The following is a 21,244-nucleotide window of genomic DNA, read 5'->3' as shown; positions in this document are numbered from 1 at the left end:
TAAAATTATGAATCTTCTTTTAAATCGAAGCTTGAAACCTCTACTTTGCAACACCGTGTTCGAATTTTTAATATCACGCATTCCCATGATCCCAGTATCCTAAATCTTGGGGCATGCTCGCGACACCAAAAATCGCTACGATTTTTCTGGCAAAGTTGTCGAGCGCAGTTAACTGTTAATAATAATATTAAAAATTATGAAAATCGTTCAATGCCGGAAAGTTTTGGTAAGTAAGAATGATTATGTAGCGAGAATTTTTTTTTCTGATAGCGCTGCTAACAGGGCACAGTCTCTCAAAATGTTCCCGAACTTGTGAACGAGAATGGGCAATTTGGGAAGAGATGTGATTATAGATATTATTATAGTAATTATATATTATATATTATAGTATTATATATAGTATTAATTATATATTATATATTATAGTATATAATATACATACATATAATATACATAATATATATAGTCCGTCTTCATTCGTGACGTACAGGCTGCACCGAAATAATCTGACAGATTTTAGATACGAAATTACAAGTTTACAAGTGCTTTCGAATCGTGTCACGTGGCCTCCGAATTGCCTTCGAATCGTGGGAAAAAGAGTAGAAATGAAAAATTTAAGTGATCGTTTTTATTCTAGCATTACAATGTATAATCATTGGGATTGATATCGGTTTTTGATAGATGTCGCCTGCAGCCTAGCGAGCGGTGCGGACCGTAACCTATACAATGCGGTATTCGCTACAGCAGCAGCAGCAACAGTTTCGTGGATGTATCGCAGTAATTGAAGCCGAGCGAGGATAATACGTGCGGAGAGAAATTGTTCAAAACGATATCTGAAGCTTAAGTATACTAAATCTAATCTAGGTCACACCCGAGCCAAACCTAACCTGTACTTAGAACGTTCGTGTCGTTTTAGAAACGTTATCAGTTGACTTTTAGTCTGCTAATAGACTGATTAGTTATCAGTAGATTCTTCTGCGAAATATCAAATCGCAACGAGTTGATAATGCGACAATATTATCAATTCGTTCAAATGTTTTAATTACTCTGCATTTGATCTGCATATTCTCGTCATATATAAATAAAATCTGTGATCTAGTTATAACTCATGTTAAGTCTGTATTAAGTCTGAATTAAATTCTCGGTTATCCACAGGTTTAAGCTAATACAGTAATTTCTCCCGGAAGTGCCGAATTTCGGGTTGCTGTGAATTTTCCTGTGCTAGTGCTGCGCCTATGTAGTTTATTGCTACGTCGGTGCCAAGGGTCGACGGAGTCGGTCCAAGTTATGATGCCGCTGTCTCTTTTTACCTGCTGCCTTTTTTTGCCAGCTGCCTCGAGTTCCCATAAAAACAAGCAGCGAGGCCCGAAGAATCGCGACTTATTATTCTCAAATATCATCCTCCGAGCATTTTTAGGAGAAATTACTGTATCTCGGAAACTGTGGCCTCGCGATGGTAAAATATGCAGTTGAATGTTGTCCAGAATGCTGACCTTGACCACGCATTTCATTTCCTCCAAAATAATTCAGTCGTTTGTTTGTAATTCGGAGAACAGCGCGGACGTTTGTCCTAAAAGATATTCCAACTATCGCAACTGGCTCGTTATTGTCGCGGATCCCTTCAATCGCGGAACGTTTCATGGGATCGGATTAAACCCTGCGGCACGACACCGTCACGCTGCATCGACCTAACCCATATCCGCCGCGCAACCGATGCAACCCACACCTAATATACAATATTAAAGCCGCGTTAATATAGCATATTGAGCTAATCTATATCTATCCTACTTACTGCGCTGTCAATATATATATACACATATAATACTACGAACACCTGACCCGCGTCTAATCCGTGCTCGCTTTGACCTATCCGGGTACGCGTACGGTCCGCTGCAGAACTTCGGTTCACAACGGCTCTGTGGCCAGGCCAGATCATCATTGAAAAAATATCCGGGTCCGATATAGCCGGCCAAGCACCCGTAACTAACGCGGACTCATTGATTCCTCTGCCTAACGACCCCGTCGTGTACATAATCCCTTGCCTCGCTGAAGACTAAACCCGCGGACGTCCGTTCTGCGATTATTTCACGTTGCAATTTCCAATGTTCAGTGGTGTCGCTTTGACAATTGTGAAAATGGACTACTCTTTGTCGATTTTTGTTTCAACGCCGAGGGATAGTTTGGGAGAGTTTACTTACACCGGAGGCTTCAGATAGAAGTTGCACGGCTTCCAGGGGGACATGCAATATTGCCATCAGTTTTATGTTATTTTGCTTTCTTGTCGAGATGCGAAGGTCACCTTCAATATTTTTAAATCGAATTGTTAATATTTCTTCCCGAATTCGGATAAAGCGTTGAATTCTACAGAAAAAAAGTATCACACCAAATATATAATATAAAGTAGTATTATTATTATATATTCTATATTTTATATTTTATATTCTATATTTTATATTCTATATTTTATATTCTATATACTATATTTTATATTCTATATTTTATATTTTATGTTCTATATTTTATGTTTTATATTCTATATTTTTTTTTCTTTCCTAGCTTAACCTGCTAAGGTTATTAACGACACCCTATATTTTATATTCTCTATTCTACATTTTAGATTTTATATTCTATATTTTATGCTATATTATATACTATTGTTATTATATTAATAATATATATATACATATAATATATATAATAAATAATACACCGTTCTGCGTTTCACTTATGAGAAAATAATTGCATCATATTTTATACCCTAAATCCTAGTAAGACCTATAGGACGCGAGGCCCCATGGCAGAGCCTGTGATCTCTGTTCAAAGATGCTTCATTCGACGAGTCGAAGAGAAAAATCCGAGGATCGCGGTGCGAAATTGGCCGATTCGCTACGATCGCTAGGGTCGTTCGAGGCTCGTAAAGAGAAACCAAAGGATTTACGACACTGGCTCGCACGTCCGACGCAACCGAGGCACAAACAATTGGAAATGTTGGCGCTAATCGTGCCGCGTGTATCGCGTAATAATATGCCAAATTCCTGGCCAAAGGAATGCAGACGGATTCGTTAAATAACCCTGACGCAGGTGCCTAGCTTGTTCCTCGAACGTTGCCGCGGCTTCGCACGCGCGCGCGCAAGCCGATTTGATTTACAAAGCAGCGCTACTTCTTTCGCGAGAAACCACTGTGATCGTTTTCGCACGCCGGAGACGCGATCCGTCCGCAATTACACCGCGCAAATCACGTGAACGTCCGTGTCTAATCGGCCGCCGTCGGTTTCCAGCCGAACCGTTGCTATTAGTGACCGTTTACATTGAAAATGCAATTTTGCAAACCAGTTGGCGAATCGCCAACGAAACTCATTTATCGCAACGTTACATTTGATTACATCGGTATTAATAAAATTTCGCAGCTCACCGTTCGGGCTACGTCTGCGCCAAATGGTTTCCGAATTTTCTGGTGAAATCTACTTTTGTGTTGCACGACATTGTAATCGTTACGTAAGATATTTAGAACTCAATGAAATTCGATAACAGTTGCACTCTCTCGATTTACCGTTTATTTTTCGCGCCAGACCGGTTTCGCAATTCATCGTCAACATTTCGAGGTTATAGTCACGTTTGTCAGTTTTATCTCGTGCAAAATTTACGGCGAACTGTAATCGATGTATAAAATGTACAAAATTGTATTTATGCGTGCTCGACTCAGTTGTTGTTCCTGACGACTCCTTGTTTATTTTCCGAGCCAATCGTGTTCCAGGTTTACGTTAATTTTCACTTGTACGAAATATTAAAAAAAAAAAAAATAATTGAAATAATTACATAAAATATCGCAAACAGTATGAAATTTGATTCCACGTCATTTCTGCTCTCGATTTTCCGTTTACTTTTCGCGTCGAACGGGTTTCGCAATTCATCGGTCAACATTTCGAGGTTATGGTCGCATTCTGCCAGTTTCATCTCGTGCAAAATTGATGGCAAACTGTGAAGCTGTTACGTAAAATGCAGTAGATCGTATACAATCTTACTCGACTCTATTGTCGTTACTAACATCGATTTACTTTTCGAGACAATCGTGTTTCTCTTCCTGTTAACGGGGCTCGCAATTAAATTCCGACTCGGTGTCGGTTTCACCGAATGGGAGAGCGGCAACCGAATACAAACTGAATTAAATCGCGCATAAAGCTTGTAGCTATCACGCTTTCGGATTTATTTCGTGAAACTGATTCGCCGGAGGCGACCGGCACGCCATCTGTCTCGGGCTGAACCGGAAGCGGGGTGGTCCCCCGGCGGCGGCAAGAGTACAAGTAGAAATCGCAGAACAAAAATTGTTTCGAACGTGGCTTCGTTAGATCGGACTTGGTATTCATAAGGCGAGCGAATAATTAAATAGGACTCGGTTCACGCGCCTGCTAATTAGATACCGATTCCACTTAATGCAATTACGAGTGCATGAGAATCAGAGAAACTCGGCGTGTCCATTTTTCTTGCCAACCGAGCCACACAAATACACACACACGCGCGCGCGCGCGTAGCTCGGCGAATTTTTGTTATTACTTTCGGCATGCAGCTTTTCTTGTAAAATATTTCAGACTCGTCTACACACTCTATATACGTCGAAGTACGGCGAAAATAATGCGAAGGAAAAAAAGGAAAGATTACCACGTAACTGCACATTCGGTGCTCGTTCGAAGCTTTCAGACCGTGTCTTCTAAGAGATTCTAATTCTAGTCTTTAACAATTTTAATTGCTTAATCGTGGAGCCGTTGATTCAACGATGAGCACATTTATTAAGTATAATTAATAAACAAACGGATAAATATTAAGTAATTGACTGTAGACGCAGCTTTATAGGTTGCTCAATTATTTAATAAAATTTTGGCGCGATTGAACGATAGCGAACGGTGCTGTTAAACAAAATATTTCATTCAAATATATTCATCGACTCGAATTAGGTACAGTCAGTCAAGAACTCGATAAAAGTGTGCGAACACTAAATTTACCGTTTCACAAAAATTTCTTATATTTTAACTATTATAATTTTCCTTCATAGACCGTTATAATTTCTACCAATGAATTATGATAATTTCATTAAATATTTCGTTAAATAAACTATGATAATTTCATCGTGCTTTTTCTTTGTCAAATCTTTTTTAATTGCAAATGAATCGCAAATGAATTGCAAAAGCAGAGGTATTAAAACGGGGATGAAAGGTTATGTCAACATTTCGACAGAATCTATGTAAAATAGGATCATAGCACTGTTTTGAAGCACGTCCTCGTACGATATGTACCGATACGTTCGCTATTTTTTTTTATGTTCCCAAATATGCATTATCTTTTCGAAGAAACCATGCAAGAATCGTTCTCTCATCAGAAATCAAGAGAGGCTGAAGCTTACACCGCCGCAGCTACTTTTATTCTAACGGTGGCTGAAAGGCATGCCGAACACCACCGGATTGTTTCACCAGAGAGGGAAACCGTCCCCATCGAATGTCACGATTCTTAATCGTGTCCCAGTTCTGACAGCTCAACATTACCGACTACTCGTAATCGCGGCCACTTGACGAGCCGAGCGGCACTCAGCCGCACTAACGATCCCACGTTTATAAAACCGGGAGAGCAAAACAACCGGCCGAGGAGCAAAGCTGATCCTAGCCACAACAAACCAGGGATTCGTTCGATCACTGCCACTGCACAGTGGCCCGGGAATTCGCTTTTCGTCGCTCGAATTATTTCGGCGTTGTTTCAAGGTTTAAGGTTATGGTGCAGTAGCTCGTCGAATTCGTCTCGACACCAGCTAGAATATTATCCAGTCAAAAGTATGTACTAACATTTAAAATATCCTTTTTTTTTACAAAGAACGAGATTAAGTTAAAGTTTAAATTGCTAAAACTCGTCTCAGCAAAATTTCAACTTTGCAACTTGTCCGTTAGGATAGGGTAAATTAGACTGCGCGCACTTTCGCTCGTTTCCCCCTGTTCTGTGGTGTCCTAAAATTTTGAAAAAATATCTGGCCTATTTCGGACAGCCTGCCGCATATTGTAGAATTTTTTCAGATATTTCGGTACGCGATAGAAACAGAATGGAAAATTTCTCACAGATGTGTTTTCTTGATCACAGGCATCGTACGGTATAATGGTCATTGAGAAACCTCTGAGAGCAATTTTAATCGTCTCTCCGTTTATTCGAACATGAAAAATAGAATTCATGTCACGAGTGATCGTTACCCGGGCCACCGTGCGCCGGCACGGCACGGCAGGCAGGCAGAAGAAGCTCGCGTTTAGGTTAGGTCACGCTACGGTTCCCGAGGCGATGCAACAACCCTCGGCTGACAACGGCTGAGGAACGGCCAGCCAACCGAGGCGTGAAACAATAATGCGCAAAGAATGCAAAGCGCTTCCTCGAATGGTGCAGTCGCCGGCGCGCTGGACGTGGAAACACGAAAACCGCGATAGAAAGTTCGATGCACCGCGGCGAGAGAGACTGGCTCGCGGAAAAACAATATCGAAGACGCACGTACCGAATCTATAGTTACGTGTCCCCTTGTTGTTCCGCCCGGGTTCGACCGGTTCGCATGGCACCGTTCCCGGCTGTCGCACGGCGACTCGCCTGCACGATGCACGAAAATTTGTCAACTTTCGGATCCGAACAATTAACTGGGAATGCCGTTCGGAGAATTGTCTGCAGCTGAGACTTTATGCGTTCGTGACAATAATGAGCGGACGAAGTACAGTGTTTTGGCGGACGTATGAACAGTTTTTAATTTAGGATCTAAACAATTAGCTAAGAATACACGTTTTGCCCGTAAATCTTTTTGTACTGTGCATTAGTACTGTTCTTAGCGCTATTTTTACTCCATCTACAACAACTCTAACACTGCAGTAGCACGCATAACGTAACAAATTTTGACAGCAAAAAAGCACAGAACGTACTATAACGACAAAATAAGTGGACGAAACTGCTGGAAAACACGCCATTCGCAATGTCATGCGGCAAACTAAATTAACCCGGCAGTACACACGCGAACTTCTAAAATGAAGGTGCCACGTGGGTTGCTTGTGCACCCCTGATAAGAAGTGACACTTATTGATAACAACAATAAATGAATATCCACGTACATTTCGTCTTTTTATTATAATTAACGTTAATATAATTCATTCAATAAAAATAGGAGGAGACAAGGCTTCCCATTGGACCCCCCACGTGTGTACTGCCGAGTCAACAGTGTCCTCACTTCGCTGAGGACAATTCCGACAACAAAAAAGAACCGAATGCACTAAAACCAGAAAATAAATGGATGAAACCGCTGGAAACGCCCGACAAACAAAATCAGTCAGTTCAGAGTTGGTTCAGAACAATTCTAATAAAACTGCAGCGAAACATGCCATGCTATATCTCCGAACGCAAGTGCGGAGCGTTTATACGTTATGGGTCGGCCATGACCCAGACACGAGTGTTCAGGGCCCACCATAACAGGCTAGCGAAAGAAAACAATACTGCACGACCAGGCGGTAATGATTTTTGTGCGTGGGAGAGAAGAAGCGTGCCGGGCGTCTAAGGGTAGTTGTAAACAGGAAAAAGCGCGGTTCACGCGCGGTGGTTTAGAAGTCGAGAAACCGTGAACTAAATTAGTAATATAATAACGTTAGAGATTTTCCGATTTTTATACTAATATTTTTTTCGAAAATGCATGGATCTACCCTCGTTTTTTTAATTTCTATCAAATAGAACTTGCACGATTATTGCTTTTTAACTTCCAAATTCGCTTTTTTTGGTGCTCATCCTATTTTGCTTACATGAACGTCTAAAAATATATATGTACACGAATATGTAAAATTATATATAATATATCTTGCGACATAGTACATTTATATTGCAAAAATTGCAGCCTCCCTACATATACGGAATTTAAAAAATCTAATAAATCTTTGTCTATATTATTCTATTTCTAGTGCAAAAGTACTTAAGTTAGAATCCAAACTTAGCGACAGCCATCAAAACAGATTTTCATTGGTTTTTTACTCTTCAACACATCCGTGTGTGGTGTACTTCTTGAAATATTTTATAATTTTTTCGCTTGCATTTCAGTATCGAAACTGGAATATGATACCAATCGCACGATTTCATGTATTTTTCAGCAGCTGTCAAACAGTATCGTCTGAATTGCTCTCTGTTTACTACCCCCAAAGTCATCCTAAATCCTCTTACAATATCTTGATCCGTGTCCGCGACGCACCGTTTCGACCCGAAGCGATGTCCCGAAGCTTCGACTATACGTACATTATTCTAACTTCCGCAACTGCGAAAAATTCTTGCCCAACTACGTTCAATAGGTCATAAAGAATACATTGCGACAAGTCTCATCGTGGCTTCGCGTGACTTCCGTTTCGCTAGCTAAAGCATCAAGAACTAAGCATTCGGGACAACTCACTTTTCGAAGAGTTTAAATATGTCTATTGCTTGGTATTTCATTTTCAGCTGAAAGAATGCTTTTTTAACAATGCATTTCACAGATGCAACCGTGTGCCCTAGTCGCAAAAAAATATAACGGAGCATTATAATGATTTATTTACCGTTATGCAAACAAATCTAAAAAGTTATCAATTTAACAAAATTCCACGACGAGACTAACGCTTTCGTAACGGGGTTGTAGAGCATCGAAAACTGCACAATTCATCCCTGAAAAGCTTTGTCCAATCTTTCAGCGTTGCGAAGCTATGCAGCAAAAATGCAAACTCTCTGGGGGTTGATTTCACCCCCTTAAAGTGAAACTTAGCACGAAATAGTTTCGTGTTACTTGGGGACCTATACTACTCATGTACCAAGTCTCGGAGCTTTCGGATTTGTTGTGTTAGCAAGCTACCCTTGTTTGGTCTTCGAGAACCTGCGAGCAACAATTCGTTCGCTTGCAAGAAGCTCGAAAACGAAAGCTGATTTCGGAGTTCAAAACCACCGTGTGACGTCGGCTGTCAGTGCGGATGCTCCGGCGGTAGCATACATATACACACACACACACATGCACACACACAACATGTTCGATCGGGAGTGCGGCGTGCAACTTACTGGGAGGCACGCTGGCAGCGTGGACGGTTCTCGGATGGTTTTAGAAGACCTTGAACCACGGCGGAGGGAATTCGGACCGGACTTGTTGACGAGCAACAGCACAACGTCAAACACCGTCGACAGGCCCGTCCAGAACGGGAGGCATGACCGAGAGAACCGTGGCGTCCGCGCACGCTGTCACTTTTGTTTACTGTCTCGGGAACACACAGGGGGATCTACTCGCACGGATCCCGCGAGGATCCCGTGTATTCGTTTCTCCTCTTGCACCCGCCGTGTCGTTCGGTTCTTGTCGAGCCTTGTAAACCCGCTCAGGACGAAACCGGACGATCGAACGGAGCGGCGTAACACCGCCGCGATTTTCACCGTTTTTGAATCCACGGATCGTTCCGACACACAGGCAAGCCGCTGTTACACACTGATACTATTACCCGGCCACCAACGTTAACACTGTGCACAACGGGTTCACCGACACCTATCCACGTCGCACCGGGTTCCTCGGCACTGTCGGGGCTTGTCCGTGGACGACGGAAAACGAACGATCCGGTGCTATGGTCTCGCGAGAATCAGAAACGGACCGAGTCACCGACAACGCCAGACGGGCGGCCATTACAGGAATGAACTGGCCCGACGCACGCCGTCTACCGGCGACGGTGCACGACGCCTCGCGACGCTTACCCCCACCAGCGCACCTGCAGCAGCTGCTGCTGCTGCTGCTGCTGCTGCTGCTGTTGTTGCGACGTTGCGAGGGAATCGAACGTGAGGGCTTTGTGCGCGAAACTATTTAAATCTTGATGATCCTGTTATACTACCCCGCGACAATATAATAGGAGCCACCCCGACGCTGTTTCTCCAGTCACCGAAAACCAGAAATACCGTTGTCGACCACTTTACGGTGCCGGTATATTCCCATAAAGTCACCTGATGTTTTCAAACGAAGTTTGATTCATTCGATCAACTTCGAATATTTCGAATATTCTCGGTAATTAAAAGAACGTTTTAGTAGCTTCGGATCTCATCAACACTAGTACCATCGAGCCCTAAACGCGACTAATGTATATCGTTTCGCAATGACGTCGTGTGATTTATAATTATAATATGTACTTCGTTGAGAAGAAGCGTATCGAAGAATTTGTCCTGGAAACATTTTTACATTATCGGGAACTGTGAAAGAAAAAGATCGGAAACTAATTCGATCGACGTTACGATATTCGTCGATTAAATCGAATTCAATCGAACGCGAGCGATGCCCCGTTAAAATGAATTACGACAATTTTACGATTATCGACACCGGTTTAATTAAACACGAAGAATCTCTCGGAAACGTAATCTTTCGCAGCGCAGTAATTTAATATCGTAATGATCCGGTAATTAAAATAATAGCCGAATGCGCCGGGACTTCGTAGTGGCTTCGGTTTAATTAAATCTGAACCATCGATCAGAGCAAATCGAATAGATCTCGGTCGACTGAATCCGGCGACCTTTCGCCGGCAACCGAATGCGCCGGCTGCATTGATAAGGATTTCGATTGCGGCATCGGAGCGGCCGTTTGACGTCACCGCGGGCATCCCATTCTTTTCAGCGAGACCCGGCTTGAAATTTTCGACGGTAGACAGTGAAAGGCGCATAGTTGCGAAGAGGATTCTCACACTTTCATTCCGTCCGGTATGGAAAGAAAAAAGAGCGGTTGTTCAGCGGCACGGATGATGAGAAGATGGTAGTTAAGGTCGGAATGGAAATTCACATGAATTATTTCGCCCGCAGTGAAACCGCCGTGTTCCGCGGATTTTTCATTCAGCAAATGATACGAATTTCTCCACGCCTATTCTCACGGTGTTACTTTCGTGGTAACGATTGTTCTTGCGCCGAATTTAATGGACGCGTTCCACGCGCCGAATCCAACGTAAGAATGCGGCTCGTCGTCCTTTCACGGTTACCGGCGAAAACGATTCCATCGAGCAAATTCCGTACAGAACTGCGTTAACCGCTCGTCGCCGAACTATCCATTTTCATGCGAATGCGCGATGAGAAGTACCAAATTCGTCAATCATTATCAATGGTGGTCTGTGTGGAATGTGCTGCAGAGTGGTGGAGGGGGAACCGGAACGTGCTGGCGACGATGCCATTGGAAATTGCCGTTGAAATTCATTGGCATCTCCAATCCCATTCTTTTTTATCCATTTATATATACTAATAATAATAACTTTATTTATCGACTTTATTTATTCATCCCCTCCACCACTCTGCAGCAGATTCTAAACCACCGCTGATCATTGTTTATCGCGATCCACCGGTGTCTGTCGAGCACGAGGTAGCCCGATGATCAGTTGACTATCTTCAGTGTGCTTATGTCAGGTTAGGTCAGGGTTAGGCGCGCATATGTAGGTAGGGGTTCCTATAAGCGCCGGACGCAAACGTCTGGACGTATTGGTTGCAATCAGTAATGGTGAAATAAGAGAAAATCAAAATTTACCTAAAGAAAGCTGTTTGTAATCGAAATCGTAACAAAAAAGTTGTTTATAATTTTTTTATAAAATTGTAGGCGAATATGGAAAATGACAGATGCAATTTTAAAAATTCCATGAAATCCTGGTACTACCGCAAGAAAAATTACAGCGGAATCTAGAAGGAATATTAAAATACGTAATGTGCAATATATCGCGAAAGAATGTAAATACGTAGAACGCAAAAAATTAATGCATAAACCATTAGTGACAAATCCTCAGAAACAGGCGATTAACTCGTTTATAAATTGCTGAGGAAGAAATGGCGATGAATTATTCTTCGCGATGAGTAGACATTTATATTAATGCGTTGAAATGATAATGATTATGATAAATCTGATAGTTATAATTATTATTTCCGTGATTTAAGCTCGTGAACCTATCGATTCTTATTATTGTAGCGTAGATAAATCATAAACGCCATTCTCGCTCATCAAATATACGCGCCTTATGTATTATGTAATTGCCGTTAATTATGAATTAACTCGTAACTGAAATGGAGTATACAGAATACTCGATTCTTACTAATAAGTGTAAATTAGTGAACTGTCGGTAACGCAGCGCGCTACATCGAAATAGTACTGGGGCTTCCGGAGTCTAAAAAATTCGAGGCAAAAAAATATTATATTGTGTTTCAAGTCATTGTTACTCTCAGAACTTGTTTGCGAGTAGGTCCATTCTTATATCTTCTTTGTGATTTAACTGTAGCAGCTTGAGCGTTTAAAAATGACAACGGTGGCGCCATCTCTGATTGCACAATTTAACACTACTAACTTTAACTATTATCATGAAGAATAATAGTGTTCTCATGGAAAAAATGTATGTAATGAAAGTTCCAAGAAAACAAGTTACTTTAGAATACATGTTAGAAAAAGTTTTACGATGTAAATAGAACTACAACTACTGAAAAAAACATGAAAGTCGTAATTATACGTAATTATACATTTTTCTTTACAACTTGAATTTAGGAGAGGAGGAGGAAAAAAGTCATAAATTATAACATTCTTAACTTTAAACTAAACGAATTTGTCCTGAAACATTTATTCGTATCAGCAAAAGTAACGAAAATATTAGTTGTTACATGATTTAATTTGACAAGTAAAATATTTTCTAAATCTGTGGAATTTAGATTAAACTTATCGTTGTTTAGTATAAATTTCAGTGTGAAAATTGCACGTTCAACGATAGCTTGTGTAACAGAAATGCTACGAATAATATTTTCCATCTTTTAAAGATATGGAAACAAGCATCTTTTTCTTCCCAATAATCTAATTAAATTACTTACTCATTTTTTATTTATATTCTGCAATTTTTCTCTAAAATTAATAGAATTTTATAAATTTGTGCAAGTTAATAATAATTTATGAAATTATTATCTGAATGTTCTACATCTGAATAAAGCAGCATTCAAATTTAAATTTACCACCAAGTCCATGACAAGACCGGTTTAAACCTATCTTCACAATTCATTGCAGTCGCCGCGTGTGCATAGCACGTGAAAGATCGTAGAGTTGATTTTGTTTTTGTGATAAGTGTTTATAAACGTATTCTCTAATCTTTAAAACCTAGTGGAAGGGCTTTAGTAAAATGGCGAAGTTTTGTTTGAGTAAGTACTTTAATTTCGTCATTTGAATTTAACTTTTTTGCGTGATACGAATATATTAGGTTATGTTTGTTTCAAATTACCTGATAGTAGACGGCTTGGTTCTTATTTACATGTATCTTTCGATTAATTCAATATTCTATTTGTTACAGAAAAGCAGAGCAAGCGTATGCCAGCTCGTAAGAGATATAAAATCGAGAAGAAAGTTCGTGAACACAACCGGAAGCTGCGAAGGGAGGCTAAGAAGCATCCAAAAAGTAACTATGCTATATTATAAAGAACCTTACTAAGTTTTCGTTTTTAATTTTAAAGCGCATTTTGTTATTTTTTCCTCCAACACAAGAGTAAAAATGTCCCTATTAAAATCACCTATCATAATTACCATACCATTGTTGAAAAGTTTAACAGTGGTTGTTAGTGACCACCACATCAATCGGTGTCTTAAAAGATCTCTGCCACGTTAGTCAATGTGTCAAAATTTTGCGTATGCTTAATCATTTTTAAAATGTCAGAAATTATTTAATTAATTGTTTAATTATTTCACAGGAAAGAAGAAGGTAATAGAAATTCCGAACCAATGTCCTTTCAAAGAAGACATTCTAAAGGATGTGGAGGCTATGAAAAAGCAGCACGAAGAAGAAAAAAAGAAGCAACGTGAAGATGCACGTGAGAAAAAACGTCAAGAGCTTGCTAAAGGAGGTCTTCAGGGCTTAGTATCCAATGTGGAAACCAAACAAGCGGTGCATCAAGAGATGGAAGTCAATCATGTTCATGAAAAGATCAAGGTTGCCTTGACCAAGCAAGAAAACTCTCTGAAAGCTTATTACAAGGAGTTCAAGAAGGTCATAGATGCGGCTGATGTTATTCTCGAAGTCGTCGATGCCAGAGATCCTCTGGGTACCAGGTGCAAGGAGGTAAAATTAAATTCATCGCTTTAGTTAGATAATATTTTACCTAACAGTAATCCGGCCAATCTTGTTTCCCTCTAACTTCATTTCCACTTTTAACCCTTTTGCTACGGGCGGGTTCTCCGCCGCGGTACTTCCGCTGAACGGAGCGCTGCGACATCACTGCACGCTACGCGACGCCTATCGTCAGCGAGAGTCGGTACTCCGCGGTCGGCGGAGAACCCAAGCTGCTTGAATGTTTTCGAACGAAAAAATTTTTCTCCAAGGGTATTTATAAGAGTATTTATAAGTAAAGGGTATTCCAGGGTATTTATAACGTCTTAGCATGCGATCTTTAATTTACAGTATGAGAGGAAATAACATTATGCAATATAATGCATCTTATAAAGGGCCACTATAGTGGCCCATAGTACCTCAGTGGCATCATATGGAAAGCCACTATAGTGGTCCGTAGTACCTCAGTGGCATCATATGGAAGGCCACTATAGTGGTCTGTAGTAGCGAAAGGGTCAAATCTTGCAATTAAGTTTCTTTCTTTTTCCTTCATTCTACCCTGCAAATATTTCAATCCATCTTCCACTTCAATTTTCTAGTATATCACATTATATTTCATTTTCTCTTACTCTTGTCATGGAATATCTGTATAAATAAGCGAATGGAATACACAGCAGAATGCATTTTCGGTAGTTAAAGTGTTATTTTGTATCACTCGCAGGTCGAAGAAGCGGTGCAATCAGCTAAAGGGAATAAACGATTGGTAATTGTCCTGAACAAGGCTGATTTAATACCCAGGGAGAATTTAGATCAATGGCTTAAATATTTGCGCGGTAGTTTACCCGCTGTAGCCTTCAAATCGTCCACGCAATCTCAGGCGAGAAGACTGGGCAGAAGAAAGTTAGGGAAAAAGACGGAGGCCATGATACAGGGCGGTACATGTTTTGGCGCAGAACTGCTTCTATCTTTGCTGGCGAATTATTGCAGGAACATTGGCAATGTGAAGACCAGTATTAGGGTGGGGGTAGTCGGGCTTCCAAACGTTGGAAAATCAAGCGTGATAAATTCTTTGAAGCGCAGCAGAGCTTGCAGCGTGGGAAGCACACCCGGTATGTTCAAAATTATTTTATTATATATTAATATTATAAATTATATATATAATAATAATGTTTAATTTATATATATGCGTATACCAATTAAAGAGTAATAATGATTAACAATCGCTCGAATTGTGTTTCTCGGGTTACAGGAATAACGAAAACTATGCAAGCGGTGCAGTTGGACTCGAAAATAAAATTGTTAGACTCTCCAGGAATAGTATTCGCCAGTCAAGGAAACAATCCGGACAAATCTTTGGTTGCTCTGAAGAACGCGGTGCTGATCCAATCGTTGAAGGACCCGCACACTCCTGCTGCTGCAATTATAAAGAGAGTCTCGAAGCCGCAAATCATGGAGATGTACGATCTACCAGAATTTTCGACGCCCGATGAATTCTTCGCGCTGAAAGCGATCAGAATGGGAAAGTTTAAAAAAGGTGGGATACCGGACACCACGGCTGCTGCTCGCTGCGTCCTTCAGGATTGGAACTCCGGCAAAATTAGGTGAGAATACATTCTGGTTTATCACTTTATATTTAATACTGAACCTACCGGGTACTAAAAGCCGACGACACATGTCGCTCTATAAGAATTGTGAGATTTATTGTCATACATTTGTTTCAACGTTTTCTCATTTTCATTGTAATATAAGGTTCGCAAGTATCTAATTTGTTAATTTGTTTGTTCTTGTTAAGGTACTACACTGTACCACCCGAGCAGCCAGTCTGTCACATATCAGCGGAGATCGTCAGTCAAATCAGCAAGGAATTCGAGATCGAAAATTTCGCGGCGGAAGAGAAAATGATGCTTGATAACTACGAAGAGCAGGCCACCAAGACCTCCACTCTGGATCCAGTGTTGATCGAGAGTTCCGGGCCGGTGGTGTCCTTGATGGAGGTCGAGAAGCAAAAGGAAGAGGTAAGTTCATCGAGTCTTTTAAAAATTACGGTCCTAATCGAATAATAAACGTATATTCTTGCAGAAAATTAAAATACAAACGAAGTTGAAGAAGAAGATGGAGAACGCGAAGAAGCACGCCAATGATTCTTCAAGGAAAAAGAAAACGGACCCACTGTTCGACATCGAGGGCAACCAGAAGTTGAATAAAATGAGCAAGAAGGCATTCAAGAAGGAGAAGAAGGAACGAGTTAGGCGAGGTGCGTGTTCATGGGAAAATTTTCTTTAGGGAGCAGAAGTATCATTCATAATTTTGGGGCCTGTTCCGTTACAGAAAAGGTAGCTGTACAGCTGTCGGGTCAGTTGGAGGGATTCAACATCTCCGCCCCTGACGACTATAATTTTAGCACGGACTTCGTCGAGAAGGAATAGGTAAATGAATTTCTTCTAGACGTAATCAAAACGTGTTGCAGATACATTTGTACGTATAATGTAAATAAAAGAATATGTGTGTAACGAAGGTGATTGTTTTTATACAAACAATTGTTTACCTTCATTGACACGATAATCCAGATGACGCAAGCAATTATTTTAATGGCGCCCGTGTACCTTGCGCAAGCATACATGCGCGATACGGTGGCACTCATGAGATAAAGCATTTTTAGAAATACATGATTCATATAAGCAAATAAATGTTATCACTCATCGTGATGCGAATTTTTCCTGAAAAACCACCAAGCTCTACCGTTCGCGATGTCCTCGCGTTTTTTTTTTTCAATAATATGCAAGTCAATGTTTTTACCCGACGCGTTTCATTCTTGTGTTTCTTTCTTATCGGTCGTAGATTAGGCAACGATACCATCGACGTCCGCTCCTGTGCACAGATACCATAGCACTCCAGAAAATCTTCAAACGGTAGGATTCAACGAATTAGTGCAGTTTATCATCAGATAAGACGAACTTAGCGAGATTCCCCTGCGATCGATAGAGTTAGAATCTTCAGATAAGATGTGTGTGACTTCTTAAAAGAAATAATAAAAACCTAATCTACGTTTACAACATTCGCAAAGTTTATGGTTTTGGAGTTTCTGTTAGGTCCTGGTTAGCAGACTCTGTGGCTTACCAGCATAGAAAAAAAGAGATCTCGTGTACGCGAGATAAATTGCCGACGCCTTTAGCAGTGTCTACAAAATGATTTAAAAATGATTTTAAAAAATTGATCCGAACCATTTGTTACGCAGTTATTGTAGTAAGATGGAAGATGTTGCGAAGAAGAAGCAATTGTAGCCGTGGAAAGCTGTGTTCGTCGAGAACACACGGATGTTGCGAACGTTGCGGATTATAGATCAGGAGAATATTTTCGACCAGCCAAAAAATAACAAATGTGCAAAAAGGTGTCAATATTCCTAGCCACGTCTTCGGAGAGCTCAAAGGGTACCAAAGACTAGGATTATTTCTGCGACAGCAGTTTATAATTTTCGAGTTTAAGTTAGGTCTGGGTAAATAATTTATCTTTTTAAAATAAATGATATAGAGACAAGGGGAATTCTGGTCTAGAACCTTCAAAGAATTGTTCTTTTATTTCATTTTGTGAATGTATATCAGGGCAATTAAGAAGTTAGACGTGGCTGTTGGAATAGTTCGATCGGAAACATGGGTATAACATGGCCCGCATAGGTCATAAAAAGGGATTAAAACACATCCTTATGCAAGCAGATCGGCAGAAGAGGAGGAAATTCAGGTCCCTCTTGTTTGAACAAGAGGAAGGTTCAAAAGAACCTTTTCTCCCAGCCCCTTGCACTCTGTTGTCCCCTTTGAAGGGGAGTCTAACATACCATTCGAAGTTCATTAGTGATTACTATACAGCGGATGTTTATGCAAATGCATATTTTTATAACTTTATCCCATAGATAAAGTTATAGGACCTAGACAGAAATTTGTTTCATCATCGAAGGATCCGGAAAATATAGTTTTTATTTTGAATATTTGCATTTTGCATATATGTTGTATACATGCATTTAGAAACAGTGTGTGGATGTTGTTTAATACAACATTTAGAAACAGGAGTGCACAGGAGAAATGTTGTAATAGTACGAATAGTCGTATAACAACGAATGGGGCACATTCTTCAAGAAAAAGTTATTTTATATTGAAATGTGTTAAGCTGTGATGGCGATTAATATGCCATGGAAATGGTTGAATAATAAAGTGTGGAGAGATTTTAAGAAATATATATATATAAATCAAGATATAATTTGTTATAATTGCTATAATTTGGCCGTTGAAAAAATTCGAGAAAGATATTGGCGACAGTTACGTATGGATTTTAGTGGATGAGATGACAAATATGACTGGTGGTTGTATAGCAAACTTAATTGTAGGCAAATTATGCGAGAATGAAACTCAACCACATTTGTTAGCCTATGAGTTGTTACCTGAAACAAATTATGCAACTATTGCGGCATACATGTTGAAAGCCGGAAGAAATTGAGATATTTTATCCAAATATGTTACATGCGACGTGTTTTTAGTGCATAGGATAAATAGAATTGCGGAGAAAATCCGAGAGCAGTTCCCAGCAGTTAATAAATTAATATTATCCGTAAAAAAGTATTTTTGAAAGCTCCATTACGCGTGCAAAGTTATAAAAATATTTTACAAAATTTTCCACTACCCCCAGGACCTGTGTTATTCAGATAGGAGACATGGTCAGAAGCGTCAATTTTTTATGCAGAGAATTTAGAGAAGATTAAAGAAGTTATTAAATCTTTCAATGAGAAGGAAGAGGCAGTATCTATAAAAACAGCTAGAGAAGCATTACGATATGAACATTTACAACAGAATTTAACATTTATATTTTTTATTTATTTTTGTTTTTTATATTTATATTTTTCGTAACATTTATATCTTCAAATTTTTTTTATTAGAACGATAGCAAGATGTCCAAACATGATATAAGTACACGTACACTGCAGTAGTGAAGACAAGTTTCTCAGATAGACATTTATGCAGACATGTTAGAAAAAGTGAATATTTATTCGAAAGAAAACGATAATAATGATAATAGTGACATTATCCAACCAACAAGACAAAAAGGAAATCGCATGGATAGTGATAGCGATGAAAATAGTGCAGAAGGAAAAGTACCAGTAAATAACGTATTGCCAAGCGAAGAATATAGGATAAATATATAATATATATAAATATAAAATATATTTATATAAAAATATATAAATATAGGAAAAGACATCACCGAGTCTATTGCGTTAAAATTTACCACACTGTAGAAAATTATAAGAAATCAACCTTTGATTCTTTTGCAAAAAATTGCTCCTCGATGCCTACAAAATTCATATAAATCAAGTGTTGAGGACTCATCAGATGGATGACGGAGATCCTCTGAATATTGCACTTGGTGCCGACTAACTCGAAGGACCACCCACTGTCGTGGGACTAAATGAATTGCTAGTACTCTATTTGTAACGCGCAACCTAACCGTTACGCGTATCTCTCTATGTCTTCTGTTCTGTTCTGTCTGAAAGTCTAAGGTGTTCTCTTCTGAAGCTCTAAAAATGTTCTGTCTCTTCTGATGTTCTGTGCTTTCTGATGTTTGGGCCTTACCCTACTCCCCTTCGTGGAGTCGGAAAAACCCCGGCCATCCCTTCCAATGTGCCCGAAGCACGTTGTCTCTGGTAGGGATGACTGCGTGGGCCGCTTGCGCTTGCGGGTGGAGGGGTGTTTGGAAAGGCCGGAAAAGTCCAGCTGGCCAGGATTGCCGATGCCGATATCTAGCGGCCGATTCTCTGGTCCCTTAGCCTTGGGGCTTTATGGTAAGGGTTTCCAGAACCTAAATGATGGCATGACCTTCATCATCCTAGAAACTATTTAATTTATGTGTCGAACCGGTCCGCTAAAGAAATTGCCATTGCCCTAAACGGATTACAAAAAACTCATAAATGGTCGCCCGTACCATAAAGCCATTTCCAAACCTCTTACCTTAACATCAAGTATCACTACGACGCAAAGTGGCGCCGAGTTGACGTTAGACAACGTCCGGGATGACGTTGAGTGCAAAGGGCTGATATTCAAAGGAGACTTGATACTTGTGTCCAGAGAAAATTGATATCGACAAAGGAAAATGAAATTAAAATTGATCTTTAAGTCCTTAAGAGAAATGTCACTTAAATTGCTAAAGCTGTGTTCAACAGCGAAAATTCCTGAAGGCTATTAAGTGGGCACAGTAAGTCCAAATTTACGCACGGATTGGGCACAAAAATGGAAAATTTGGGAAGTGGAGATACGATTATAGTTATTACATACATATAGTTATAATTATTATAGTTATTGTAGATTATAGTTATAGTAATTATAGATTATAATTATAGAGTTTATAGATTATAGTTATAGTTATTTTATAGATTATAGTTATAGTTATTTTATAGATTATAGTTATAGTTATTTTATAGATTATAGTTATAGTTATCATAGATTATAGTTATAGTTATTTGTAGATTATAGTTACAGTATTTATACATTATAGTTATAGTTATTAGAGATTATAGTTATAGTAATTATACATTATAGATGTAGTTATCATAGATTATAGTTATAGTTATTATAGATTATAGTAGTAGTTATTATAGTTATAGTTTATAGTTATTATAGATTATATTTATAGTTAAAATAGATTATAGTTATAGTTACTATAGATTATAGCAATAGTTACAATAGATTATAGTTATAGTTATTATACAGATTACAGATTATTATATATATATTATTTCTGTAATTTAAAGGGTATTTCGCCTGCTGTCGAGCATATTCTCACTTACTAGAACCACGTATTTTCACACATAGGTACATAATTAAATTGCAAAAAGAACGATTAACAAAACGTGTCGTAAAAGAATAATTTTTCAGAACAATAAACAAAATACACTCAACGGTAAAATTAAAGCAACGCTAATTTTCGGTCGAAAAATTGTCAGTCTTCGAATAGCCGTAGCTCCGTTACAAGCTGTCATAAAATAATGAATCTTCTTTTAAATGAAAGCTTGAAATCTCTACCTTGCGGCACCGTGTTCCAATTTTTAATATCACGCATCCCCGTGATCGCAGTATCCTAAATCTTGGAGCATGTCCGCGGCACTGAAAATCGCCACGATTTTTCTAGCGAAGTTGTCG

The 21,244-nt window shown here is 39.5% G+C and overlaps 2 protein-coding genes across 6 annotated transcripts in view; one reads left to right on the top strand and one right to left on the bottom strand.

Annotated features, from left to right (window-relative positions):
- cdi (serine/threonine kinase) overlaps positions 1 to 9,696 on the bottom strand; it is a 93,922-nt gene extending 84,226 nt beyond the window's left edge. For 2 of the 4 annotated variants that reach the window (XR_004491627.2, XR_004491628.2), the window contains exon 1: positions 9,061 to 9,696. The gene's annotated coding sequence lies outside the window, so the exon portion shown is untranslated. Of the gene's footprint in view, positions 1 to 6,517; positions 6,913 to 9,060 lie in introns of those variants that run through there. The other 2 variants (XM_033479626.2, XM_076526298.1) reach the window with 2 other exon arrangements.
- A 3,335-nt stretch (positions 9,697 to 13,031) lies between these two features.
- Positions 13,032 to 17,121, top strand: Ns1 (Nucleostemin 1). 2 transcript variants are annotated; one of them, XM_033479568.2, is made up of 9 exons: positions 13,032 to 13,167; positions 13,317 to 13,421; positions 13,711 to 14,078; positions 14,788 to 15,175; positions 15,316 to 15,667; positions 15,859 to 16,081; positions 16,146 to 16,320; positions 16,395 to 16,492; positions 16,905 to 17,121. In XM_033479568.2, exons 1-8 carry the CDS (start codon positions 13,149 to 13,151, stop codon positions 16,490 to 16,492), a joined length of 1,728 nt encoding a protein of 575 aa, XP_033335459.2. In that variant the 5' UTR covers positions 13,032 to 13,148; the 3' UTR covers positions 16,905 to 17,121. The 2 variants fall into 2 exon arrangements, with proteins under 2 accessions (XP_033335459.2, XP_033335458.2); XM_033479567.2 differs by lacking the exon at positions 16,905 to 17,121 and having other exon boundaries at positions 16,395 to 16,580.
- Positions 17,122 to 21,244: the final 4,123 nt, after the last annotated feature.

The sequence above is a fragment of the Megalopta genalis genome, chromosome 14, assembly GCF_051020955.1.
Source record: "Megalopta genalis isolate 19385.01 chromosome 14, iyMegGena1_principal, whole genome shotgun sequence".
Lineage (NCBI taxonomy): Eukaryota > Metazoa > Arthropoda > Insecta > Hymenoptera > Halictidae > Megalopta > Megalopta genalis.
The sequence above is the reverse complement of the archived record's forward strand: the minus strand, read 5'-3'. Positions and strand labels throughout refer to the sequence as shown.

Excerpts from the sequence above, each read along its gene's own strand:
- Ns1 (XM_033479568.2), top strand. Across the intron at positions 14,079-14,787 it reads TGGGTACCAGGTGCAAGGAG|GTCGAAGAAGCGGTGCAATC; the intron begins GTAAAATTAAAT and ends TATCACTCGCAG. Across the intron at positions 16,321-16,394 it reads GAAGGAACGAGTTAGGCGAG|AAAAGGTAGCTGTACAGCTG; the intron begins GTGCGTGTTCAT and ends GTTCCGTTACAG.